General features: G+C 48.1%; 1 protein-coding gene across 1 annotated transcript in view; it reads right to left on the bottom strand.

The window, feature by feature from the left end:
- ptpa (protein phosphatase 2 phosphatase activator) overlaps window positions 1-26720 on the bottom strand; it is a 56203-nt gene that overhangs the window by 15445 nt on the left and 14038 nt on the right. Inside the window, exons 3-9 of the mRNA XM_043720628.1 lie at window positions 26573-26659; window positions 22781-22906; window positions 21211-21328; window positions 17918-18017; window positions 12244-12368; window positions 10173-10273; window positions 2667-2774 (exon numbers count right to left, since the gene is read on the bottom strand). Of these exons, the coding sequence (XP_043576563.1) occupies window positions 2667-2774; window positions 10173-10273; window positions 12244-12368; window positions 17918-18017; window positions 21211-21328; window positions 22781-22906; window positions 26573-26659 (765 nt within the window). The remainder of the gene's footprint in view (window positions 1-2666; window positions 2775-10172; window positions 10274-12243; window positions 12369-17917; window positions 18018-21210; window positions 21329-22780; window positions 22907-26572; window positions 26660-26720) is intronic.

Below are 26720 nucleotides of genomic sequence, written 5' to 3'. Positions count from 1 at the left end.
GGGCTGACCCTGATGGTGATGGTTAATAACACAGGGCTGACCCTGATGGTTATACCATGGGGCTGACCCTGATGGTTATACCATGGGGCTGACCCTGATGGTTATACCATGGGGCTGACCCTGATGGTTATACCATGGGGCTGACCCTGATGGTTATACCATGGGGCTGACCCTGATGGTTATACCATGGGGCTGACCCTGATGGTGATACCATGGGGCTGACCCTGATGGTTATACCATGGGGCTGACCCTGATGGTTATACCATGGGGCTGACCCTGATGGTTATACCATGGGGCTGACCCTGATGGTTATACCATGGGGCTGACCCTGATGGTTATACCATGGGGCTGACCCTGATGGTTATACCATGGGGCTGACCCTGATGGTTATACCATGGGGCTGACCCTGATGGTTATACCATGGGGCTGACCCTGATGGTTATACCATGGGGCTGACCCTGATGGTTATACCATGGGGCTGACCCTGATGGTTATACCATGGGGCTGACCCTGATGGTTATACCATGGGGCTGACCCTGATGGTTATACCATGGGGCTGACCCTGATGGTTATACCATGGGGCTGACCCTGATGGTGATCGTTATGTTTCTGAAATGTTTCAACAGGGTAAACATAGAGAAGATGCATCCCTTACAAAAGCAAGCAGGAGTTCAGGAGAAAGCTCTTTCCCCCGTGAATAAGGAGAATGTTATACTTGATCCCTCAGGATGTGGTCAAGGTGAATGTTACAGATACATTTGAAGGCGATCTGGACAAACACCTGAGGAAGAAAGCAATAAATGCGCAGTCTACGGAATAGAGTTGAGAAAGAGCTGAGAGGAGGCAGATATGGTGCCAAATAACCAGCACAGAATGGTTGGGCCAAATGGCCTGGTTTGTACTGTAAATTCAATGCAACTTACAATTTTTTAAAAAGCCATTTCAGATCCTCGTAAATGAAGCAAACAAGCTGCTCAGATGAAAGGCTCAAACTTGCCTCAAAACCAGTAATTTTAAGTTTGGCTGACATTTCAGAAGAAAGTGGGAATGCAACAGCGCAATAAGGAAGAGACCACACCGGCCTGTCAGGCAACTGCCTGCCTCCGCAACAGGCTGCCTTTTGTACAGCATTTAGCCTCGAGATACATTGCAGCTCAGCTTCCTCTGGTGGAGGAATTCTGCTTCAGGAAGGAGGTCTTGCCCACAACTGTGTCTCCAACACTTCCTCCTCAGCCAACATCTTACAGAGACAGCCTGTTTTGGAAAGGAAGGTCAGGACTGGCCTCTCCAACATTTCTCCCGGACACCCAGCAGCCCGCTCTGTTCCCCAGCCCACCCCCACCCGGCCACGATAGGGCAGAGAGAACAGGCAACACCCTGAAACCCCACTTCAGCACCAATCACCATGCCCCCACTTAGACCCACGCCCCCACCTGCGAGCGAGAGCAAGCGAGTGAGAGACAGAGAGAGGGAGCGTGAACGGGAGACAGAGAGTGCAGGCACGCACGAGCGAGCGAGAGTGAGAGGGCAGGCACTCGAGCGAGAGAGGTTCTTATTGCACCTCCCCTTTTCCCAATCTATCACCATTCAGATAAAAAGCTGCCCTCCTGGTTTTGCTACCAAAGTGGACACCTTACATTCATCTACACCGTACTGCACCTGCACTCTAATGTTGATATGAAGTGATTGCCAGAGCCTTGATTTACCATCTGATCAGAAAGACAGCACTCCGACAGTGTCGTGTTTCCTTAGCGTGTGAAACGGGGCTTGAACCCAGAGATTTCTGACTTGAGAGGCAAGAATGCCACTCACTGAGGCAGGCTGGCAGATGTCCCAAATCTGTACCTGTCTCTACATGAGCAGGCAGGCAGTGCCTTTCACTGAGTGTAGTTCTCTAGGCACTGAGAGCACACACACCGTGAGCAGTGGGTAAACAGTCTCCTGTGTGCACCCCAACAGTCTGTTCCCGTGACTGGGGAAGGTGTCACATGCTAATAAAACCTAGTTATACATACCAAACCGGTAACTGATAAACCAGTCACTTTCCAAAACAGCAAGAAGCCTCAGAGGAAGCAGTAAAGGTAATCAGTGTGTCCTCATTAACACAGCCAGGGCAAGTATTAGCTAAACCTGCTATGACCAGTACTCAGAGTACCTTCCACAGACTGACTCTCCTAAAGGACTGAACACACAATGACACCCAGATGGCTTTCAATGTACACCAGGCACTGCCCTCACCAACTGGGTGTCTGAAGGGACTGATGAGAGGTGACATCTCTAAGTTAGGGATTGGGGGGGGGGGGGGGGGGGTGTAGGCAATGGTCTAATAGTTGGACTCATTGTTAGACTATTAATCCAGAGACCCAGGGAATGTTCTGGGGACCTGAGTTTGAATCCCATGACAGCAGAGTTTGAAGTCAATGATAATCTGGAAATAAGAGTTTAGCAATGACCATGAAACTAACTGCCGATCATCAGGAAAACCCCACTGGCTTCACGGAGGCTCCCAGGGAAGGAAAATCAGCCTGAATTACCTGGTCTGGCCTACATATGACTCCAGACCCACAGCAACGTGGGTGACTCTTAACTGCCCTCTGGGCAATTAGGAATGGACAATAAACTGATGCCCACAGCCCATGAATGAATAAGGAAAACTTTCCACTCACCTCTGCCTTATACATCCGGATCAGTCCCTGGTTCACCTTCGACCAGGCTGGGACCGCACTGATGTTCCACAGTTGGTTAGAGTGTTCAGCAAAGGGACCAGTCTTCATCTGCAGAAACAGGAAGGGGGCAGAACATAGAAAACCACGTCTGTCAGGTAATGAAAGAATTACGAGTGTGCACCTTCAACTGGAAGTTCAATGTGAGACACTTATGAATCCATTTAAAATTCATGAGCAATCTCTTGGCCCAGAGTGAGGGGTCAATGTGGATCTCACTCCCACTGGGAGAGGCTGTGAAGATGCTTTTAAGGGGAAGCTATAGAAGTACAAAGTGGGTTGGCTAGCTCAGTTGGCTGGATGGCTGGTTTGTGAAGCAGAGCGATACACATTCTTTTCCCACACCAGCTGAGGTTACTGTAAAGTGCACTCCTTCTCACCCGAGATATGGTGACCCTCAGATTAAACCACCACCAAAACTGCACCACTGCTACCCACAGTGCCAGGGGCCCGGGATCGATTCCACCCTCGGGCGATTGACTGTGTGGAGTTTGCACATTCTCCCCGTGTCTGCGTGGGTTTCCTCCGGGTGCTCCGGTTTCCTCCCACAGTCCAAATGTGTGCAGGTCAGGGAGGATCGGCCATGTTAAATTGCCCGTAGTGTCCAAGGATGCGTTCTAGGTGGGTTAGCCATGGCAAATCCTGGGTTACAGGGATGGAGGTGGGATCCTCTTCAAAGGGTCAGTATGTACTTGATGGGCTGAATGGCCTCTTTCTGCACTGTAGGGATTCTGTGATCCCTCTGCCTCTCATGAGAGAGTAGCCCTATGGTGCAGTAGGACTAGGACAACTTAACATAAATACAAGAAAGGAGTCGAAGGTGATGGTGTCCAGAATTAGAGGGTATAGGTTTAGAGTGACAAGGGAAGGAGTGGGCACTGTCGGAGGGTCAACTTTTTCACGCAGTGGGTGGTACGTGCATGGCATGAGCTGCCAAGGGAAGTGGTGGAGGCTGGTACAATTGCAACATTTAAAAGGCATCCAGATGTATATGAATAGGAAGGGTTTAGAGGGATACAGACCAAGTGCTGGCAAATGGAAGTAGATTAGGTTAGGATATCTGGTTGGAAGGGTCTGTTTCTGTGCTGTGCATCTGTGATCTAAACATTACCATGAATGCTTCAAAAACTCCATCCATTGCCAGGCTCAGGAAAGCTTTGCTGTTTCCAGGCCCTATTATACATCACTAACCAGTTCTCAAATGGGTCAACCCAGCACCTTCTTCAGCTGCCAAACAATGGCTATCCCTAAACTGCAGCCGGGTAATTGAAGGTTTGTAAGAGCTCCATGTCACTTCCACGTTTTTGTGGTCTGTCTCTGCAGATACAAAAGGGTTCTGCTTGCCTTTCTCATGGTTTTATTTGCTGACAAAGAAATGACTCTCACCACTTTCTGCACACATCACTGCCGCTCCCAGACAGAAACAGCTAATGTCAGGGAGGGGAACTTCCTGGAGAAACAGAGGCTGGTCTTTATTCCACCTTGATATTTACACATCCTCGCTAAAGCAGAACAAAAGGGAATGAGCTTCAGAACTAGAGACTGCATACAGACTGCAGGCAGACACATCACCACAGTCAGATCAAACAAAGGTGGAAGAGGACACTGTGGACATTCACACCCTTGGTTTTTAAACCCTTCATTGTCCCTTGCTGTTTTTAATCTCCTCTGTCATGTCTGCACTCAATCCAAATCTAACCACTCAGGGGTTCCAGATTTGTGCCACTCCACCACTGGCAATGTTGGCTTCGGATGCCTAGACCTTGAGCTCTTGTAGGAACTCCCCCCTTACACCACTCACCCTCCCTTTTCTTCTTTAAGGCACCCCTGCAAACCTATTGCCTTGTCCAAAGTTTTCAGTGCAAGGATTTCATGAGGGTCAGTGCCAAATGCTTGTCTGATAATGTATCTGTGAAGTGCCTTGGGTTATGTCACTACATTATAGAACAACAACTTGCATTTGTATAGAACCTTTAATGCTAATACCTTATTTATAGCCAGTGAATAAAAGATCAGTGAAAGTTGTAATGCAGCAGAAAATCAGCAGGCAGTAATATCCCACAAAGTGCAATGCAACAGTGATCAGCTAATCTGACTTTCTGATGTTGGATACTGGATAAAGGCTAGCCCAGGGCGTTTCAGAAGGATGAGGAGCTACTGCGTGCCCACCCAAGGTTGCAAATTGGTTCAAGGTCTCTCCTGAACATCCACTGGGCTACAGACCAAAAACTGGGAAGTGGGATTAGTTTGGATATTTCTTCCCTGGCTGGCACAGCCACAGTGGGCCGAATGGTCTCATTCTGCCTTCTTAACTCTCGGTTTCAGAACGAAAGCACCTGCAACAGTGTGGCACTGCCCACAATGGGCACGTCTGCCTGGAATCAGAGTCACCAAGGTCGGGGCTCAGGTCCTTCCAACTTAGAGTAAACCGAATCATGGCTGGCACTGATACGCCACCCTGTGATTCAGTGTAAACACCCAATCAAACACAGTGGGCACCTTTCACCCAGCAGAGCTGGTCAGCTACTGCAAACCAACCGAAAGGGTGTGCTCAAGTTTGGAGGGATGCTTGTGGGATCTTGCTTTGCACACTGTCTTTCCTGACCCCGTCCCACGGTGATTGAAAAACAGGTGTAAAACATCTGACCGTTATCTCGTTTTTGAATCAAAATAAAGACAAAGGAGGGTTGGAGCCACAGAAGCAGAGAGTGGACGATTGAGTTATAAAAAGATTCCAGTCCAGACCTTCTGTCGAACAAAGCAGCAAATAAAATGCAGAATGAGGAGGGAGGCTTTCGCAAGCAGCAATACATTTTCTTCCTCAGCGCTTCACACGAGAAAATGGATTTCTGGAAAAAGCAAAGGGAAGCTATTTTGGGTTCCAGGCAAACATCTCAGCTGGAGGAGGTGGTCCTCAGGGAATCTGAGTCATCGCGGCCATCTTGGGGAGGAAATTACTCAGTGACTGCTTTCATGCTTTGCTGTCCTCCCCCAGGGGAACTGACCCTTTTAAACTATTTCTCTGGCAGCGAAGGGGCCTCGAGCTTCCTTCTTCCTGTGTAAGCTTCCTCTGCCGTTTAACTGAAATCGGAGCAGCCTCTCCTTCCTCCCACTCACATACAGGCTGTAACTCTTTGTGCGCCAGGCTCAGGGTACCCCCACCACTCAGTTCCTTTCTCTCCCCCACACCGGCCTCACCTTCCACCCCACCTCCACTTACAGAAACTTCCTGGAACATTATTGCTATACCCAATAACCTTCCAGTTTGGTGCTTTAGATAGTGGGCTCTGTGAACATCTGCACAGGCTTGGGTTAGGCAATACCTGGAGCACTGATCACCGATCTGTCAAAGTGAATTACAAAATGAATATAGAAGCAGTACAGAAGGTGCAAACATAAGGATCTATAAGAATGATACCAGAACTACAAGGTTTATGACTGTCAGAAAAGGATGAACAGGCTTGGGCTCTTTCCTCTAGAAAAGGGGAGGCTAAGAGGCAGCCTAATGGAGACCTTAGAGTCTGCAACGCACTGCCTGGGAAACCTCTCAACCTTTAACAAGGACATGGGGGAGCACTTGAAAGGTCATAACATTTGAGGCTTTGGGCTACATGCTGGTAAGTAAATAGGTCAGCACAGACTCGATGGGTTGAAGGGCCTGCCTGGTGCTGTATGATTCTGTTAAGGATTTCAATAGAACAGGAACATAGGGCTCAATTCCACCCCCCCCACCCCCCCCCTCGCTGGAGGTGACAGGAGACGGGTCCCAAGCTTCACTACAGTGCCAACTCATGCCACAGTTTCCCCTTTCAGCCACCTCAGCGGTTCAATGCTGACTCTCTGAGGGCTTCCTTAACTCACCAGTACCTCAGGGGCTGAAGTGGTCAATGAACAGCCAGCCAGGAAACCGGATTTACCATCTCCCCAGTCACCTGACTCCTTGGTGCATTAGACAGATGGCAAGTTTCCTGACTGGGTAACCCAGGTAACCCACCCACCAGGTTTGATAGGGGCTGGGTTTGCCCCAATGTAGCCTCAGGTGGAGGAACAGATACTACCACCCCACCCCAACCTCCTCTCTCCTTGCCAATCCCACTCCCACAAGGACAGAGGACATAAGCTACTCATTGCTGGTCTCCCTGACTCAGGGACAGTTCAGGCTGACAGTACCAAGGGCTGTTATAAGCTTTTAAATACACAGACTGTTCGGTCATTAGATAGGTTACCCCCCTAGTGGAGATAGCATGTTAACTACCACCCAACTTGCTCACCCTCAAATGTTGAAAAAAAAGGGCAACATTCTGCTCTCAGAGCAGCGAGAATATGATATTCACCACCACAACGGGTGAAGGGAATAGCTTAGATGTATTTAAGGGGAAGCTGGATAAACACACAAGGAAGAGAGGAATAGGAGGATACACTGACAGTAACAGATGAAGAGCAGAGAGATGAAATCTATTCAGGGTACTAGTACAGACCTGTTGGGCTGAATGGCCTGTTTCTGTGCAGCAAAGCCAAAACAACTCATTACATCATCCAGCATCTGTTAAACACGAAGCAAGAATATAAGGGGAGCTGGTTTCTCCCTCCCTTTGTGCTTGGAGATGAGCTGAATATTTGTGGGAAAAGGAGAGTGGGAGGTTCAGGGGAAGAGATGGTGTGAGGCCCCTTCCCTCACTGTGTACATTCCCTGCCTGCGATTAGTTAACACAGCGGATACAACAAGCTCAGAAGGATTCACAGCTTTGAGAGATTCGAGACACACACAGAGAGACAGACAGAGAGAGAGAGAGAGAGAGAGAGAGAGACAGACAGAGAGAGAGAGAGAGAGAGAGAGGAGAGAGAGACAGAGAGAGAGAGACAGAGAGAGAGAGACAGAGAGAGAGAGACAGAGAGAGAGAGACAGAGAGAGACAGAGAGAGACAGAGAGACAGAAAGAAACCTTAAATTGCTTTCTAGTCAATGACATATTGTCACCATGGTAAAGTAGGAAACTCATTCGACAAATTGAGCACAGCTGGATCCCACTAAAACATTTTAACAAAGAGATAATTGGTTTAAGAGCATTTGGTTGAGGAATAATTAAATATTGTCCAAAATAAAAGCAAGAATTTCTCTACTTATCAAAATGCTGAAATGGCCCTTTATGTTTGTCCAAGAGTGTTCTCAGGGTTCATTTTAGAGTTTCATTCTGAAAAGTAACACCTGACAGGTTCCACAGCGCTGACCCTCCCACAGTGCGGGGCTCCCTCAGCGCTGACCCTCCCACAGTGCGGCTCCCTCTCAGCGCTGTCCCTCCCACAGTGCGTGCTCCCTCAGCGCTAACCCTCCCACAGTGCGGCTCCCTCTCAGCGCTGACCCTCCCACAGTGCGGCTCCCTCTCAGCGCTGACCCTCCCACAGTGCGGGGCTCCCTCAGCGCTGACCCTCCCACAGTGCGGCTCCCTCTCAGCGCTGACCCTCCCTCAGCGCTGACCCTCCCACAGTGCGGGGCTCTCTCAGCGCTGACCCTCCCACAGCGCAGCTCCCCCTCAGCGCTGACCCTCCCACAGTGCGGGGTTCTCTCAGCGCTGACCCTCCCACAGTGCGGGGCTCCCTCAGCGCTGACCCTCCCACAGTGCGGCTCCCTCTCAGCGCTGACCCTCCCACAGTGCGTGCTCCCTCAGTGCTGACCCTCCCACAGTGCGGGGCTCTCTCAGCGCTGACCCTCCCACAGTGCGGCTCCCTCAGTGCTGACCCTCCCACAGTGCGTGCTCCCTCTCAGCGCTGACCCTCCCACAGTGCGTGCTCCCTCAGCGCAGACCCTCCCACAGCACGGCGCTCCCTCAGCGCTGACCCTCCCACAGCGCAGCTCCCCCTCAGCGCTGACCCTCCCACAGCATGGCACTCCCACAGCGCTGACCCTCCCACAGCACAACATGACATCTCCAGTCCTATACTCAATGCTCTGACCAATGATGGCAAACAGGCCATATGCGTTCTTTACCATCCTGTCTATCGCTGTGACTCCACTTTCAAGGAACTACATACCTGCACCCCTAGGTCTCTGCTTAACAAGATTCCCCAGGGCTGTACCATTAACTGTAGAAGTCTTGTCTTTGTTCGTCTTACCAAAGTGTAATTACTCACATTTATCCAAATTAAACTGCACCTGCCCTCCTATAGGAAGATGTTATTAAATTGGAGAAGATGTAGAAAGGATTTACAATGATGGTACTGGGACTGGAGGGTTTGAGTTATAAGGAAAGGCTGGGATTTTTTTTCCCTGGAATGTAGGAAGTTGAGGGGGTGACCTTTATTGAGGTTTGTGGAATCAGAAGGGGCATAGATAAGATGAAAACCAATGGCTTTTTCTCTCTAAGGGAGGGGATTTCAAAACTAGATGACATTTCTTACGATGATAGAAGGAAACATATGTAAGGTATAGACTGGAGAGATCGAGCCCTTAGAGGAATACATGGGCAGTGGGAGTATACTTCAGAGGGAAATCAGGAGGGCAGAAAGGGGACATGAGATAGCTTTGGCAAATAGGGTTAAGGAGAATCCAAAGGGATTCTATAAACACATTAAGGACAAAAGGGTATCTAGGGAGAGAATAGCCCCTCAAAGATCAGCAAGGCGGCCTTTGTGTGGAGCCACAGGAGATGGGGGAGGTACTAAACAAGTATTTTCCATCAGCGTTTACTGTGGGGAAGGATATGGAAGATATAGAATGCGAGGAAATAGATAGTGACATCTTGAAAAATGTCCATGTTACAGAGGAAGTGGTGCTGTACATCTTAAAATGCATAAAGATGGATAAATCCCCAGGATCTGATCAGGTGTACCGTAGAACTCTGTGGGAAGCTAGAGAAGTGATTGCTGGGCCTCTTGCTGAGATATTTGTATCATTGATAGTCACAGGTGAGGTGCTGGAAGACTGGAGTTTGGCTAACATGGTGCCACTGGTTAAGAAGGGCGGTAAAGACAAGCCAGGAAACTATAGACCAGTGAGCCTGATGTCAGTGGTGGGCAAGTTGTTGGAGGGAATCCTGAGGGATAGGATTTACACGTATTTGGAAAGGCAAGGACTGATTAAGATTAGTCAGCATGGCTTTGTGCGTGGGAAATAAAGTCTGACGAATTTGCTTGAGTTTTTTTTGATGAAGTAACAAAGAGGATTGATTAGGGCAGAGCGGTAGATGCAATCTATATGGACTTCAGTAAGGCGTTCAACAAGTTTCCCCAGGTCCTAGCACTCAGTCTGAGTGGTTTTCTGGGTTGCACTGTGAGCACGCAGAGTTTTAACTAACCCCGCGCTCGGAGAGGTCCGTTGTGCGATTATCTCTTGGCTGATTTTCTGAGGCTCTGAGGGGGTAGTTACAGACAGACACTGGGATTGGTTGGCCCAGAGCACCCCTCCCTAAACAGCAGTTCAGTCACACTGACCGTGGGATACAGCTCCTCTCACCTCATTAATAAACCTGACGCATTCCAGAAACATGTACTCTTTATGGTGCTCATTCACCACCTTCTCATCCACAAAATGGGCTGGAGTAAGGGTGGGATGATCTGAAAGAGAGAAGATGATGATTCAAGCAGACCTTTGAAGTGAACAAAGCGGCAGACCCCACCTTTGCGGAGCGATTGTTCGAACGCCAAAACGGGAGTCTGAACATGAGGCGATGGGAGGACACAAGGCAAATCTAGTCCTCCTAAACCAGAGGGCTGCTTTCTCAGTCGAGAGAAGCCTCTACTGGTGCTTTAACCAGAGGGTCACCTCGCCTCAGGCGAGGGGAGAGGGTAAACTCAGCCGGTGTGGGGATTGAATCCACGCTGTTGGTGTCACTTTGAATCACAAACCAGCCAAAGGCATGTAGATGGAGTTAGACCACAGATCAGCCATGATCTCATTGAATGGTGGAACAGGTTGGAGGGGCTGAATGGCCTACTCCTGTTCCTATGTTCCAATACAATGTAGAACAAGCTGGGGAGAAAAACACAGAATTAAAGATGTTTCCCACAAATAAAAGGAGACCATTCAGCCCTTTGAATCTGTTCCACCAATTAGCTCTTACAAACAAACATGAAATAGGAGCAGGGAAGGACCACTCAGCTCCTCAGACCTCCTCTGCTGTTCAACGAGGTCATGGCCGAGCTAACTGACTACTCTATATTCCTGACTGCCCCAATGCTCAGTGCAGTTTAGGAGAACAAGGTGTGAAGTTATTCAAACGTACTAGGGCACTTGACTTGGGGGGGGTTGGAATCTGGAAAAGTTGCTTCCCCTTCTGGGAGAGCTCTGTCATCTCTCACTGTGTAAATAATGGACTTCCCTTTTGTTATTCCTGCAATTATGCTCAATATCACCATTTCCACATCCCCACCCCCAGATTATGCTCCACTTGCCACACCTTTGCCCACTATTTAATCTAAATGTCTTTGTTGTCTCCTTCTGTCCTCTTCGCTACTTACATTCCTACCCACCTCAGCATCCTCACAACGTTCAGCGATCACATCTTCAGTCCCACCAAGTCATTTATATAAATGATAAAACAGTGACACCCCAGCACTCATCCCTGTGGCAACTCCACTGGTTACATCTTGCTGACCAGAAAATATCCCCTTGTTGTGACTCACTGTACTGAAGGTAACAGCTTCTCTTCAGCTGCCCCAATCATTTTAAACACAAACTCGATTCCCCATCTTCATCTTCCAAATTCAAATGAGTACAGATCAAACATATAACCACTTTAAATCATAACTGAGCCCTTTTAGCCCCAGTGGCAGGCTGGTGGATCTGCTCTGTTCGATATCTCCTCCCTAATTCCAGTTGGAACAGATAGTTCTTAGTTCCCTGGATGTGAGCATCACTGGGCAAGACATTTTCCAGGCCTAATAGCTCTGGAGAAGGTGGGGATGAGCTACATTCAAACAGAGGGACCTGCCAGGCCATTTCGGGGAGCAGTGAGGAATTGGCTACGTTGCTGAGAGTGGGGGCTCAAGTGTGGTCCAGACCAGGGGGGAGCAGTCGATTGTCCCACCTGAAGGGCAGTGGTGAAGCAGGCAGCTGCTTTCATAGCAATCTGGTGGGTTTGGGATGAATGAGACTAGATTTTTATTCTAGATTTATTCATTAATTGTCAGTAGAGGTGAAGCTGAAAAGGCACAGCAGGTCAGTCAGCATCCAATGAGCAGGAAAGGCAACGTTTTGACCTGAAACATTTGCCTTTCCTGCTTCTCGGATGCTGGCTGACCTGCTGTGCCTTTCCAACTTCATGTCTATTGACTCGGATTCCCAGCATCTGCAGGCCTCCCCTCTCCAAACCCTTCTTCATTAATTGAACTACAATTCTCCAAGCTGCTGTGTTAGCATTTCTACTGGAGCATTAGGCCTGACCCTTCAATTATTATCTCAGTAACATGGCTGCAACGCTGTGTTACCAATCCCCTGAGTTGGAGCACAGTAGGAGTGTGATGGTCCAACCCTATCAGAAACGGGTGGAGTGACCATAAAAGAATAAAAGTGGTGAATGCTTTACCGATTAATTGGGAACTGCCCCAGATGAAGGGAAGGAACTGAAAGTCATCGAGGCCCCAGACTCCCTGGCTCCCCGCTGGCTCCATGCGATATGTTTTCTGTAACTTGCGCATCACCTGCAGATACCTGGGGGTTGGAAGGAGACAAAGACTTGGGACTTCAATTCAGAAGCAAAAGGTCACAGGCCTGCAAGGTGAACTGTGTTTCACTCTCCACAGACACAGCCCGACACTTGGAGCATTTCCAGCTGCCTTGGTTGATACTTATCAGCAATTCCCAGCAGCTGCAGGAAATGCAGCACGCCCCACAATCCCCCCTCCCCACCCCACCCCACCCACACAGAAAGCATCCTGCCTGGATGCACCACAGCTTGGTAAGGCAACTGCCCTGCCCAAGACTGAGAAATTACAGAGAGTTGTGAACACAGCCCAATCCATCACACAAACCAACCTTCCAGCCACCGACTCCATCTACGCTTCCCACTGCCATGGGAAAGCAGCCAACATAAACAAAAGCCCCTCCCGTCCCGGTTACACTCACTTCTGTCGGGCAGAAGGTATACAAGTTTGAAAACATGCACAGGTTCAAGAACAGCTTCTTCCCTGTTGTTATCAGACTTCGGAACAGACCTCTCGTGTATTCGAGTTGATCTCGCTCTGCACCTCCTCTGTAGCTGTAACACTGTATTCTGCATTCTGTTCTATTACCCTGGTGTACTTGTATAAGGTATGGTGTGTCTAGTTAGCACACAAAACAATGCTTTTCACTGTATCCGAGTACGTGACAATAATAAGCCAAAGTTGTTTTCAGCCTCTGATTACTGGGATAAGAGAGTTTATTGTAGCTCCGTGTAACTGCTCTGGATCAGTGTCTCTACGCCTTCATGGTGTGTGGACATCACTGGCATCATCTTGTTCCTGTCCCTAACTGCCCTTGAACCAAGAAGCTTACTGGGCCATTTTAGAGAGCAGTTCAAAGTCAACCAGTTAAGAGTCACTTAAGTGTCCTGGCAAATTGAATAACAAGGACTGTAGAGAAGGCTCAAAACTATTTGGGGTGGGGTGCGGATGTTCTGGGGAGGGGATAGATCATCTTACAAAGTAAACAAATATGGCTATATTACGGGGGAGCGATTTCTGACACACAGAGTGGGACAGAAAGAGACAAAGTGTATATACTTTCAAAAAAAAGCAACAAGTAGGATCAAAGGGGGGAAAAATGACAAGTAGTCAAAATTAGTGGCTTTTAGCACTTGGTATGTGAAACAAAACAGATGGGTAATGAAGCCAGCCAGGTGTTAGATTTGGAGGTAGGTGAGCACTTTGGTGATAGTGACCACAATTCAGTTATGTTTACTTTAGTGATGGAAAAGGATAGGTATATCCCACAGGGCAAGAGTTATAGCTGAGGAGAAGGGATTTATGATGCGATTAGACAAGATTTAGGATGCGTAGGATGGGGAAGGAAACTGCAGGGGATGGATCTCTCCAGTCTATACCTTACATATTCAAGGAAAGCTACTGTCTGTCTTTGATAAGTCTGTACCTGTGAAATGGGGAGGAAGTAGTCAAGCAAAGGAGCTGTGGTTTATTAAGGAAATTGAGGAAGAAGGCAGCTTATGTTAGGATACGATGCAATGGCTCAGATAGAACACTTAAGAATTACAAGTTAGCCAGGAAAGACCTAAAGAGAGCGCTAAGACAAACCAGGAGGGGGACATGAGAAGTCATCGACAGATAGGATCAAGGAAAACCCTAAAGCTTTCTCTAATTATTCTTTTATTCCTGTTATACGTAGAGTAAGATTAAGGCCAATCACCACAGTAGTGGGAAGTTGTGTGGAAGTTGAACGGAGGAGCTTACTGGCCCATTTTAGACAGCAGTTCAGAGTCAACACTCATGGGGGGGGGGCTAAATTAATATTGTCAAGGAGAATATGGAGATAAAGGCTACTAGATTCGATGGGATTGAGGTTCACAAGGAGGAGGTGTTAGTAGTTCTGGAAAGTGTAAAAACAGATAAGGCCCCTGAGCCAGATGGGATTTAGGCAAAAGTGAGGGCTGCAGATGCTGGAGATCAGAGTCGAGATTAGAGTGGGGCTGGAAAAGCACAGCAGGTCAGGCAGCATCCGAGGAGCAGGAAAAAAAAAGTCCTTCATCAGGAATGGGATTTATCCTAGGATTCCCTGGGAAGCCAGAGAGGAAATTGCCGAGCCTTTGGCTTTGATCTCTATGTCATCATTGTCTACAGGAATAGTGCCAGAACACTGGAGGGTAGCAAATGTTGTCCCCTTGTTCAAGAAGGGGATTAGAGACAACTCTGGGAATTACAGACCAGTGAGCTTTACTTCTGCTGTGGGTAAAGTGTTGGAAAAGGTTATAAGAGATAGGAGTTATAATTATCTCAAAAGGAATACGTTGATTAGGGATAGTCAGCACGGTTTTGTGAAGGGTAGGTCGTGCCTCACAAACCTTATTGAGTTCTTTGAGAAGGAGACCAAACAGATAGATGAGGGTAAACCGGTTGATGTGGTGTATATGGATTTCAGTAAAGCGTTTGATAAGGTTCCGCACTGAAAGTAGCGAGGCATGGGATTGAGGGTGATTTAACAGTTTGGATCAGTAATTGACTAGCTGAAAGAAGACAGAGGGTGGTGGTTGATGAGAAATATTCATCCTGGAGTCCAGTTACTAGTGGTGTGCCGCAAGGATCTGTTTTGGGTCCATTGCGATTTGTCATTTTTATAAATGACCTGGATGAGGGTGTAGAAGGGTGGGTTAGTAAATTTGCAGATAGTGCTGAAGGATGTTGCAGGTTAGAGGGACATGGATAAACTGCAGAGCTGGGCTGAGAGGTGGCAAATGGAGTTTAATGCAGCAAGGTGCAAGATGATACACTTTGGAAGGAGTAACAGGAATGCAGAGTACTGGGCGAATGGTAAGATTCTTGGTAGTGTAGATGAGCAGAGAGATCTCGGTGTCCATGTGCATAGATCCCTGAAAGTTGCCACCCAGGTTGATAAGGTTGTGAAGAAGGCACACGGTGTGTTAGCTTTTATTGGTAGAGGGACTGAGTTTCGGAACCAATGAGGCCATGCTGCAGCTGTACAAAACTCTGGTGCGGCTGCATTTTGAGCATTGTGTACAGTTCTGGTCACTGCATTACAGGAAGGATGTGGAAGCTTTGCAAAGGGTTCAGAGGAGATTTACCAGAATGTTGCCTGGTCTGGAGGGAAGGTCTAATGAGGAAAGGCTAAGGAACTTGAGGCTGGTTTTGTAAGAGAGAAGAAGGTTGAGAGGTGTCTTAATTAAGATATATAAGATAATCAGAGGGTTAGATAGGGTGGACAGTGAGAGCCTTTTTCCTCAGATGGCGATGGCTAGCACAAGGGAACATAGCTTTAAAATTGAGGGGTGATAGATATAGGACAGATGTCAGAGGTAGTTTCTTTATTCTAGTAGGGACGTGCATCACACTTCCAGCAAATAGACTCGCCAACTTTAAGAGCATTCAAATGGTTATTGGATAGGCATATGGACGAGAATGGAGTAGTGTAGGTTAGATTGGTTTCACAGGACAGGGCAACATAAGAGAGCCAAAGGGCCTGTACTGCGCTGTATTATTCTATGACTGAATGGCACAGAGACATTAATGGGTTTTGCTATCGTATTGCTATTATAGAGACATGGCTAAGGTGATCAAAACTAGGAAATAAAACATTCAGACTTTTCAAATGGAAAGATAGGAAGGTAAGGATGGTGGGGCAGCTTTGTCAGTGCGAGACTAAGTACGACAGCCAGAAATGACCTTTGATCAGGAGCTACAGAATCCATACAGGGAGTAGTTAAGGGAAGACACAGATGAAAGTAGTCTACAATAAGTGTGGATCCAGCCAGGTGCAGATATGAAGTGAGACTGTTTTCATCAATTATCACAGAGTAAAAGATCCCCTGGAAAACTGCAGCCATAACACAGTAGTGTTTAGCTTTCAGTTTAAGAAAGAGAAACTTGGCTGGAACCAATCAACTTAAACATGGGCAGTTACAAAGAGAGGAGGGTAAAGCTGCTTGAAGCTAACTGGGAAAGGAATTTAGAAAGAGAGAGACAGATGAGGAACAGTAACAAGCAATTAAGAGAAATAGTTCATAACTCACAACAAAGATACATCCCAGTGAGGAAGGAACATTCTCTGAGTGGGATAAGCTCACCATGGTTAACCAAGCGCATTAAAAGATAGCATTGATTTGAAATAAAGAACACACAATGTGGCAAAGACTGATGGTAAGCCTGAGGACTGGGCATGTTTTAAAAACCAAAACAAAGATGACCCAAAAAACATAAGCAGGGAAGAAATAAGATGGAATATAACGTGGAACATTGTGAGGTTATGTACTTTAGCAGGAAGATTATTTAAATGGGGAAAGGCTGCGCAAAGCTGTATTATACAGAGGCTGCTTTCCCTGAAAATCATATCCAAGTTCAGCAGGGGATACGGAAGGCAAGTGAAATGTTGGTTTTTATTTCAAAGAAACCATAAACCTATGCACAGTACTAGTCAGGCTACAGCTGGAATACGGTGAACAGTTTTGGTCTCATTATGAGACTTTGCTAGGTTTAATCTCCAGTATAGTCTTACATGGAGAGGTTGAGTAGGTTGGAGTTTAGAAGGATGAGCGGTGACCTTATTCAAACATACAAGCTTCTTAGGAGACTTGATTGGATCAGACATGATCTCATTGAATGACAGTGCTGACTTGATGGGCTGAATGGCCTGCTACCTCTTTGAAATGGTCTTATGGGATAATATACTTACACTCCTTAAAGACATTAGTGAAACAGATGGGACTTCTACAACAATTGATGATATTCCAGAGTTTATGAATTTAAATTTTATTAACTACAATGGTGGGATTTGAACCCTTATCCCCAGAGCTTTAGCCCGTATTTCTGGATTACTAACCCCAGTCAGGCTCCCGCAACACCAGCATCTCCACAGGAGCCTCTCCTCTGACCATATCTGCATCTCAACCCTACAGCAAGGGCTTCTAACCCTCTTCCCCTCATACTGTGCTGGTCACAGCTGGTCATAATACTGAACAAGTCCGGTCCCAGACTGAAACCTGGCATGATGGATCAGATCCTGGTTCTCTCTTTTGGTTTTAACACAGCAGCTTCCCACTGCATCCCAAGCTCGCAATGTCGTCGAGTTAATTTTAGCAATAGGACAGAAGTTTATTCAGCAAAAGGAGGGAAGACAAAATAGAACTAACTAAACTATTTACATGCACCGTGACTGTACTCATACCAGACAGAATCCCCTTCTCCATCACCCAAGAGGGTCAATCTCACACTGCCTTCGGTTCCCAGTTTTGAGACTCTAATAAAGCTGAGCCTGGATCCCAAAGTCTGGAATTCCTTCCCTAAACTCTTCACATCTCCATTCTCCTTGAAACTTCTTTCCCTGAAAAAGCTTTGAACTAAATCTCCTGCAGCTCGGTGTCAAATTTTGTCGGATCGACTTTCTAGTGAAACATCTTGGGATGGTTTGCCATGTTAACGGTGCTCTATAAATGCACCGTTGCAGCCATCAGAGACAGGAGCCTGATCCCTGTGGGGATGCACTGGATTCGTAACCCGCCCCGAAGTGAGGCAAACAAAGAGGAAAGTAGCACTCACCGATCAAATATACACAAAACAATAGCAAGCTGGTCATCCACCTGGAGAACTCCGATCTTACAGAGACAGCAGAGGAAAGCAGCAAATGCAGCTTCGTGGCCTAGGACAGAATGGGAGACCGAAGAAATCAAGCAGCCTGGTTTCACACAAAACTAGACAAAGTCAGCTGCGATGAAACGTTACTGACTTTGCTCCTGAACACTGCAATTATCCCCTCTCACTTTCTACCCAAATCATCAGTTCGTAGACCCTGAAACCTTCCAAGGGCTAGTTGACTGTGGAGTGCATCACACGAGTCATAAAGATGTACAGCACGGAAACAGACCCTTCGGTCCAACCCGTCCATGTCGACCGAATATCCCAACCCAATCTCGTCCCACCTGCCAGCACCCAGCCCATATCCCTCCAAACCCTTCCTATTCATATACCCATCCAAATGCCTCTTAAATGTTGCAATTAATCTTGTTGTAATCCAATAAGGGCACACAAAGCTGAGCACAGTGACACTTGCTGAAGGAACCAAACAGTTTTCACGCCAGTGCAACCGCTGCAGGAAGCCAGTGCTCCAACTGGAGACAACACAGGGCAGTGGCAGACAGAGCTCAGGGGGTTTCAATGCAGAGTGAAGCCCAGGTACTTCCCAAATGGGAGAGAAACAACAGGAAAATATTGCACCGTATACAGCCCACAGAGCAGCAGCAGGAGGAGGAGGAGGAGGGGACAGGGGAACCTGAATGCAATAGTTTCACAGCAGGATGGGGCTGCCTTGCCTCAGACCAGCCCTATTGATAACACTGCTGGCAATCCAAAAACCCAGCTTAACCCAAGGACAATGTCAACACTCAACAGAATGAAACGAATCCACACAATTACTGTGGGGCTGTCATTCTAGAGATGTGCACTACTGCTGAAAGGTCTCACTCCAATGGGTGCCCCATGCTCCCTCTCCAGACGTTCCTGGGCAGTGACTGGAATAGCAGCCACTGGGTTATCACGTGTCAGTGGTTCAGCAATACAGGTACCGACAGCTCACATCTGGGAAACTGGGAGATGACAGGGCCCCACTCAGATAGCACCAGCTGTGTCACAGGCTCCGCGCTGCTAACTGAGTTCAGTGGGGATGTTAAACCCCAGCCTGTCGGCTCTCTCCAGGCAGGGTCTCTGACAATCTCATGATTCTATCAGCAGTGCTCAGGGTGACTCCCCTGGGTGAGGCCTGGTCACTCAGCCTGTGTCAGGCTCTCTCCACAATCAGTGCTGTACAATGTGGGGGGGGGGGTGGAGTTTGCTGGTGTTAAGATGATTGCCATTCTCCCCTCCATCGCAGCAGCGATTCTATTGGGTGGGAGTGCACGGGGATTGTGAAAGAAACAAGGTAAATGAGATTTTGTTCTTTCGATCGAAGATGACTTTGAGCTATCCAGAGGACAGCATTCACTGACAGAGTTACTGTCCTGTTTTCTTGGAGACACTGATGAGAGGTCACTGGCCTGAAAAGGTTAACTCAGTTTTTCTCTCCACAGAAGCGGCCAAACCTGCTGAGCATTTCCAGCATTTCCTATTTTAACTCAGAACAGCTACATCTGGCGTCAGTAACTGTGCTGCAGTTGAACTGGTTCTGGTTTCCTTACGCAGTGAATAAATGACAAGAGAGAATAAAAATCAAAAGCGGGCTCTGAACTAAGTCAAGCCCATTGTCACAGTGTCAGGTGCCATGTCAATTCACAGCAAACACCAGGGAGAGAGGACAGCGCCATGGATCAGAATCGGGGGTAAACAATGACCCACAGCACATAATGGCAGATGGCACATTTAATCTCCAGATCCCAGATGAGTGTGTGCGGAAGATCTGATTACTGGGTAGACACTACCATCTAGTGGGCAATTCTAGTTACAGCAAGGAACTCCATAGCAGCAGCGGTTAGAGAAGACACCTCCATCATGGCATGTTATCAGGAACTGTAAAACTAACTCCTGCATTCTCACTGATTTCCCAAGAACACATTACCTGGTTACTAATATCCTGATTGCAGGAAATGGCTGTCAGCAAAAGGAGTGAGTTTAAAGGAAAAGGAAAGCACTTGGATTCAGAAGAAAGCAAACTCCATCTAGCAGTAACGTGACAATGGTCTCAATGTTTTTTTTCGGACGATGTTGGTCGAGGGATAAATATTGCAACTTAATTTGTAGGTTGTCCTGAATGATGTGCTCAGGTTTCGGGAGTGAGAGCTAGGTTGGTGATTTACGGATAAGACCATGTGGGTAAAAGTCTGCATTGTTTAGTGCAGTGTCTGACAGACCCTGGTCTGATGGGTGTCTGCTGCATTCACCATAGAGCCATGAATCCTGGGAGTGCAGTATTCCCTACTGCTGTTGAGGCTGATCACCGTACACAGACAGACACTCAGAAAATGCCTCTAGTGGCCTGGGTTAAGTATGGGACTGGGCTCAGTGTCAATGCGCAGTGTAACTGAACACCCAGCCCACCACCATTGAAAAGATATCAGAGTAAGGCCTGGCCACATGGGGCAGGGCACAAACTGCAGACAGCAATGCAGCCCTCCGACCCTCATTCATCTTTCAGTTCCATCCTGGCCGATTCTCTCTCAACTCCATCTACCTGCCTCGCCCCAAAATGCTCAGCAGAAGGAAGTCCCACGCTTGCACTGCCCTTTCATCAGGGAGTGCCTCCAGGTAGCAGCCCTCGATGGCCTGGTTCGAAGGTGAAGGACCTCCCTCCAATGGGGGAAACACTTCCCTCTGGTCACCCGATTCAATCCCTCCGATCAGCTTACAGCCTGACTCATTTCAGCTCTTGATCTTCGACAGGTGGGGGAAGGGGGTGGCTGACTTACTCTCTTCTCTCCCCCCCCCCCCGCCCACAAATAGAGGATTCCATTCACGGCTCGCAGGGCATTATGTGCGACGGTAGTGGTCCATGTGGCAAAACACAAGGCCCGTTTTGCAAAGTGGACCACCCCAGGAACAGCAGTAATTTGGAACGCTGACAGATCTGTATTTGATTGAAGGAGGAAGGAGGTTCAACTAAGTGTGAATCAGGCCCTTCGGGTGGTTTCAGAGATGGGGAGGGGAGACATGGGGAGGGAAGAGTGGGTTAAAGTGTTCAGGGCCAACACCACCAGCTCCCCCTCCTCATGGCTTGATGACAAGGTATGTGATAGACAGAGGGAGACAGGCTGTGAACAGTTGCTCTCCAACACAAGAGCTAGGCTCAGTACACCAACACGGAGACACCCTCTACACCCATGCACTGGGACATTAAGTGTGGTTACCTGTTCCATAGTCTATCCTTGTTGGGTTTCCCACCGATTCCTTTAAATACACTGCAGCCTCGACAACAGCAGCACTCAGCTCGTGGGGAATCACATTGGAAACCAAGTTCTCAGCCTCCTGTGACAAGAAAGCAAGTCAGTGCACGTGCTGGGAGCTGACACATGGCGTGAGGCAGTCTAACCCTGTACACACAGGGTGGCCTTATGCTTCCCCGACCTCCCACACTCTAGGGGGAGCAACCCTCCCACAGGGGCACAGCCTGGGGCCACACAAAGCCTGGCCTAATTTCTAACAAGCTGCTGTGTCATTTCCCATCTACTTTGGGATGAAGGTGGTTCAGTCCTGACTTCCACACCATCTCCACAGGGTAGTCTGGACCATGAGCATCACCAGGCTATTTGAGTACAGGGGCAGCACTGTACAAACCTCACCCGGCACCATGTTTCCATAACAGGGGAATAGAAAACTCATGACTCTCTCCAAAATGGAACAATGAGCCGGACCAGAATGGTTTAGGTACATTGTCAGGGAGACAGTCTGGGGTGGGGGAGACAGTGAGGCAAGGACACAGGAACAGCAATACACTTAATGGGGAAAATCAGTGAAGAAGCGCCTAACTGTACTCACGCTAATTGATACGAACACTATTCACACTGCCAGTTATCTGTATAGACACGCTTGTGTACAAACACTAATCAATCTAAGCAGCTCTGCACTGACACTAACCGATACTAATACTATAGACACCAGGAACTATTTATATTGATATACTGATACTAACTAAACATACACAAATGGATTCAAGCTCTCCCCCAGTGCAACAGCAAAATAAGACAGATGCTGGAAATCAGAAATAAAAACTAAACCATGCTGGAAATACACAGCAGGTCAGGGCAGGGAATATGAAGTCAATATTTCAGCTCGAAATGGCCTTTCATTAAAACTGAACACTGCCCTGACCTGCTGTTCATTTCCAGCTGTTTTTTTTCCCCCAGTAGCTTTTTGGGGATTAAGTCCTTGTTTGTCCACACAGGAAATAAAAACACAATATCCGACTGCTTGCTAAAGGACATCTCAGCTCTTCTACACTTACCCAAGGGTCCTGCCCCTGTATTGATCAATTCTCTTACCCACATCCTTCTTAACCGTGCGTCTCTCGCCAGTTTAAATCTAACTGGATAGCCTCTCGGCCACTTCAGGCTGTTGCACCACAATCCCACCTCCAGAATTAAAACTGGCTATTTCCCAAAAGTAGATCCAGTGGGAATTCGGTATTTTTTCGGAAAGGATTTATTACCGAGACACTCTTAGTAAAGCTTTGCACGTGTGGACTGTTTCAACGACACAGTACCTGCTCCAGCTTCAAAAACAAAAACAGAAGTTGCTGGAAAAGCTCAGCAGGTCTGGCAGCACCTGTGAAGAGAAATCAGCGTTAACATTTCTGGTCAGTTCCGAGGCCGGGTCACTGGATGTTAACTCTGATTTCTCTTCCCAGAACTGCTGAACTTTTCCAGCAATTTCTGCCTTTGTTTCTGATCGAGAACAGCTGCAGTTCTTTTGGGGTTTTACCTTCTCCAGCTTACTGTACCAAGTGCGGAAGGCCTTGTTCCCAAATCGGGAAGGCTGGTCGACTGGAGGGGTCTCGTCGATCCACTTGTCCAGTGTGTTCAGGAGCACAATCAGTTTCTCCACTGGCTGCACGTGCAAAGAGAAAACGGGGGTCAGTCCCCTTCCTGAACACTGTACACAGCAGACACCGTGAAGCTTCTATTAGAACACTCCAAAGCACTTAAACTGAGGGGAGCAGGAGCAGTAGCCCATTAGCCCAGTTCCCTCATTCAATGAGATCCTAGCTGATTCAATAACCCCCAATTCCACCTTCCTGCCTTTTCCATGTATCCTCGAAAACCCTGCCGGATTAAAACTCTCTGTCTGTCTCAGCCTCGAATATATTTAATAAGCAAGCCTCGACCGATAAAGAATTCCACTAACTCACCACCCTCAGACGTTCCTACTCATCTTTGTCTTAAATGGGTGATTATTCCGAGATTATCCCCTCTGGCTGTAGACTCTCCCATAACCTCTGTGCTGGGAGGGAGTCAGGACTGTAGATGCTGGAGAGTCCGAGTTGAGGAGTGTGGTGCTGGAAAAGCACAGCAGGTCAGGCAGCATCTCAGGGGCAGGAGAGTCGATGGTTTGCCCATAACTGCTCTGCATTTGCCTTTGAAGCCCCCTGAGAGTTTTGTCGGCTTCACTTTACAGACAACCAAGTGGCATCGAAGCACAACGAGTAGCACACGGCCAGGCCATGGGCTTTGAGGAATAAGGTTGGCTCAGCCCATCAGGGAGAACACTCCAAGTGAAAGCAGAGCACTGCACATTCTGGACATCGGAAAGAAAATCAGAAAGTGGTGCAGAAACTTTGCGGTCTGGCAGCATCTGTTCAGAGAAACACAGTTAATGTTTCGAGGCCAGTACAATTCCTCTCCAGCTTCTTTGTTCTTAAGAGGTGTCGTTGGACTTGAAACATTAACTCCATTTCTCTCTACAGATGCTGCCAGACCTGCGGAGTTTCTCCAACAATTTGTTTTTACATGAGGGAGATCTCCCCAGCTGCTTTGAGGTTGAACTATGGTATCCTTAACTCCATTTAAACAGACCAATGAGGCCTCAGTTCAATGTCTCATCCGAAGGTGGTGGCCTGGAGACTGGTCATTTATACAGAATAATGTTATTTCAGGGCACACCCACACACGCTCTCTCTCTCTCTCTCTCTGAGGGAACCCCACGTTGCTACACTTCAGCCCTCTGGAAAAGGCTGACAGGAGTTGAGACGATTTTACTCCGGGTGGATTTTGAAAGTGTGGAGTTGGCTGCTGGGGCTCCCAGTATAAGCCGGGTCTTAATCAGGGCTGCACAGTGGCTCAGTTGTTATTACCTCTGTCTCACAAGTGACACAGGCCCAGCTTCAACTCCACCCTCGGCTGATTGTCTGCGTGGACTCTCTCCTGTGTAGGCTTGCTCTGGCTTCCTCCCACAGTCCAAAGACACGCAGGTTAGGGTGGATAGGCCCCTGGAAACACAGTGTTACAGGGATATGGTAGAGGGGTGGGACCGGCTGGGATGTTCTTCGGAGGGTCGGTGTGAACTCGATGGGTGAATGGCCTGCTTCCACACTTTAGGAAGCCACCCAAACAGACCAGAAGTGTGTACAAAGGAGCTCAATAATCATGGATCTCAACCTCAGTCTCCTCCGCACAGCTCACCGACTCAACCTCCCCCCCCCAGAGAACGGAGCACATTCACTCCCTCTGCAGTACTGAATGGGTGCTATACCTTTGGACAAACTAATCTGAGACTACACCTCTGTCCTCCCCGGTGAGGAGGAAGTGTGCGGAGTTCTCCTAGGTGCCCTGAAGCCAATGTTTCTCCTACAAACAACATCAAAAAACTTCAGGTCTCAGCACAAAGAGAGGCCCTTCAGCCCATCGAGTCTATAAAGGTCAGAAGCAACCAACTAACTATTCAAATCCCATTTCCCAGCAGTTGGCCCATAGGCTTGGCATCACAGGGTGTACACATAAATCCTTCTTCAATGTGCTGAGGGTTTCTGCCTCTCCACCCCCCTCACAGGCACTGAGCTCCAGATTCCCCACCACCCCCTGGGGGAAAAACGTTTCCTCAGATTGTCTCAAAACCTCGCACCCCTCACCTTCAATCTACTCCCCTCCTCCCCCCAAAATCATTGATTCCTCCCACAAGGGGAGATGTGCTTTCATGTCTATGTCCTCAACGTTAAACACCTCAATCACAGAATCCCTACAGTATGAAAACAGGCCCTTCAGCCCAACAAGTCCACACTGACCCTCTGAAGAGTAACCCACCCAGGCCCATTTCTTCTACCCTATATTTCTCCCTGACTAATGCACCTAACCTACACATCCCTGAACACTGCGGGCAATTTAGCATGGCCAATTCACCCTAACTTGCACATCTTTGGACTGTGGGAGGAAACCGGAGGAAGCCCATGCAGACACTGGGAGAATGTGCAAACTCCACACAGACAGTCACCCGAGGCTGGAATCGAAGCTGGGTCCCTGGCGCTGTGCTAACCACTGAGCCACCGTGCCACCTGGTATTTCCTCCCTCAATCTCCTCTGCTCTGAGGTAAACATCCCCAGTCAGTCCAATCTCTCTTCATAACTCTCCAGCCCAGGCACCGTCCTGGCAGATCTCCCTCTGCCCACTCTCGAGGGCAGCCACACCCCTCTGGCTGTTTGCACCTTACTGTGTGGGGGAGTTTGTGATGAACGTTGGCAGCTGCATTCCCTTCATTCGAACGGTGACTACACTTTCACAAGTACGTCATAGCTGTGAGCTGCTTTGGGAAGAGCCAGCGCTGTGAATAATGCTACATAATCAACATAAATAAATACATAAACAAGTTACCCCAATTTTACGTCTCAGGTCCCTAGCAACCTCTGAGCTTGCCTGATAATTCCTGAGGTGTTAAACATCGCGATGTCGGGTAAACGTAGTACAATACTGACTTGTCTTCACATCACCCTAAATGACTAACTGCTAATCTCAGCCAAGCTGCGGGGAGGACAAAGGAGGTGGAGCTGACAAAGGTCAGTCTGCCCTCTCTGGCTGACACTCACCTCAAGGGGCAAGGGGCACCGATGGAAGAAAAGTGAGGTTTACTCGGCCGGGTGGGAATCCCTTCACACTGATACTACGACACAAGATGCAAAATCCATCTTGTACCAGCTCATAGGAGCCACTTGCATTCGATTCAAATTCTCAGAGCATCCCTGTTTGATGGAGGTCAGAGGTCACACGGCACCAGGTTATAGTCCAATAGGTTTATTTCAGAGACTCGCTCCTTCATCACCTGATGAACCACTTCACCTGAAGGGGCAGTGCTCCGAAAGCATGTGATTTCAAACAGATCTGTTGGACTATAATCTAGTGTTGTGTGACCTCTGACCTTGCCCACTCCTGTCCAACACCAGCACCTCCACATTTTCTTTCAATGAGATGGGAGAAATGGGGCAGAGAGACTCTGGGCCTGAAGTTCTGGAATTCCCTCCCTCAGACTCTGCACAACACTCTGCCCTTTTTAAGATGCTCCTTAAACTCTCACTTTCAGCCAAACTCTGGGTCAACTCCTTCTGTCACGTTTTACCTGGTTTCACACACACACACACAAGGTCTTTTAGAATGTTTTAAAAGATATTACAGAGATGCAGAGTTTTGCTGTAGTTCAGTAACACCTAGCCCTCCCGCATTACGCTCCAGTGAAGGGTATGTGGAAAAGGACATGAATCAAGTAGAGCCCCAGGCCAAACCCAGGCCTACCGCAGAGGTGTTGTAATCGCACGTGAGCTTCTTCCCCTTCACACTCTCATTCAGCGCCAGAATGAACCCAATGTAGTCAGTATAGGCCTAGAGGGAGAGAGGGAGAGAAGAAGAGAGGAGAGAAGAAGGGGAGAGAGAAAGAGAGAAG

The sequence above is a fragment of the Chiloscyllium plagiosum genome, chromosome 30 (genome assembly GCF_004010195.1).
Source record: "Chiloscyllium plagiosum isolate BGI_BamShark_2017 chromosome 30, ASM401019v2, whole genome shotgun sequence".
NCBI classification, from domain to species: Eukaryota; Metazoa; Chordata; class Chondrichthyes; order Orectolobiformes; family Hemiscylliidae; genus Chiloscyllium; species Chiloscyllium plagiosum.
Note: the sequence above shows the minus strand (reverse complement) of the source record. Positions and strands in the feature narration are given on the sequence as shown.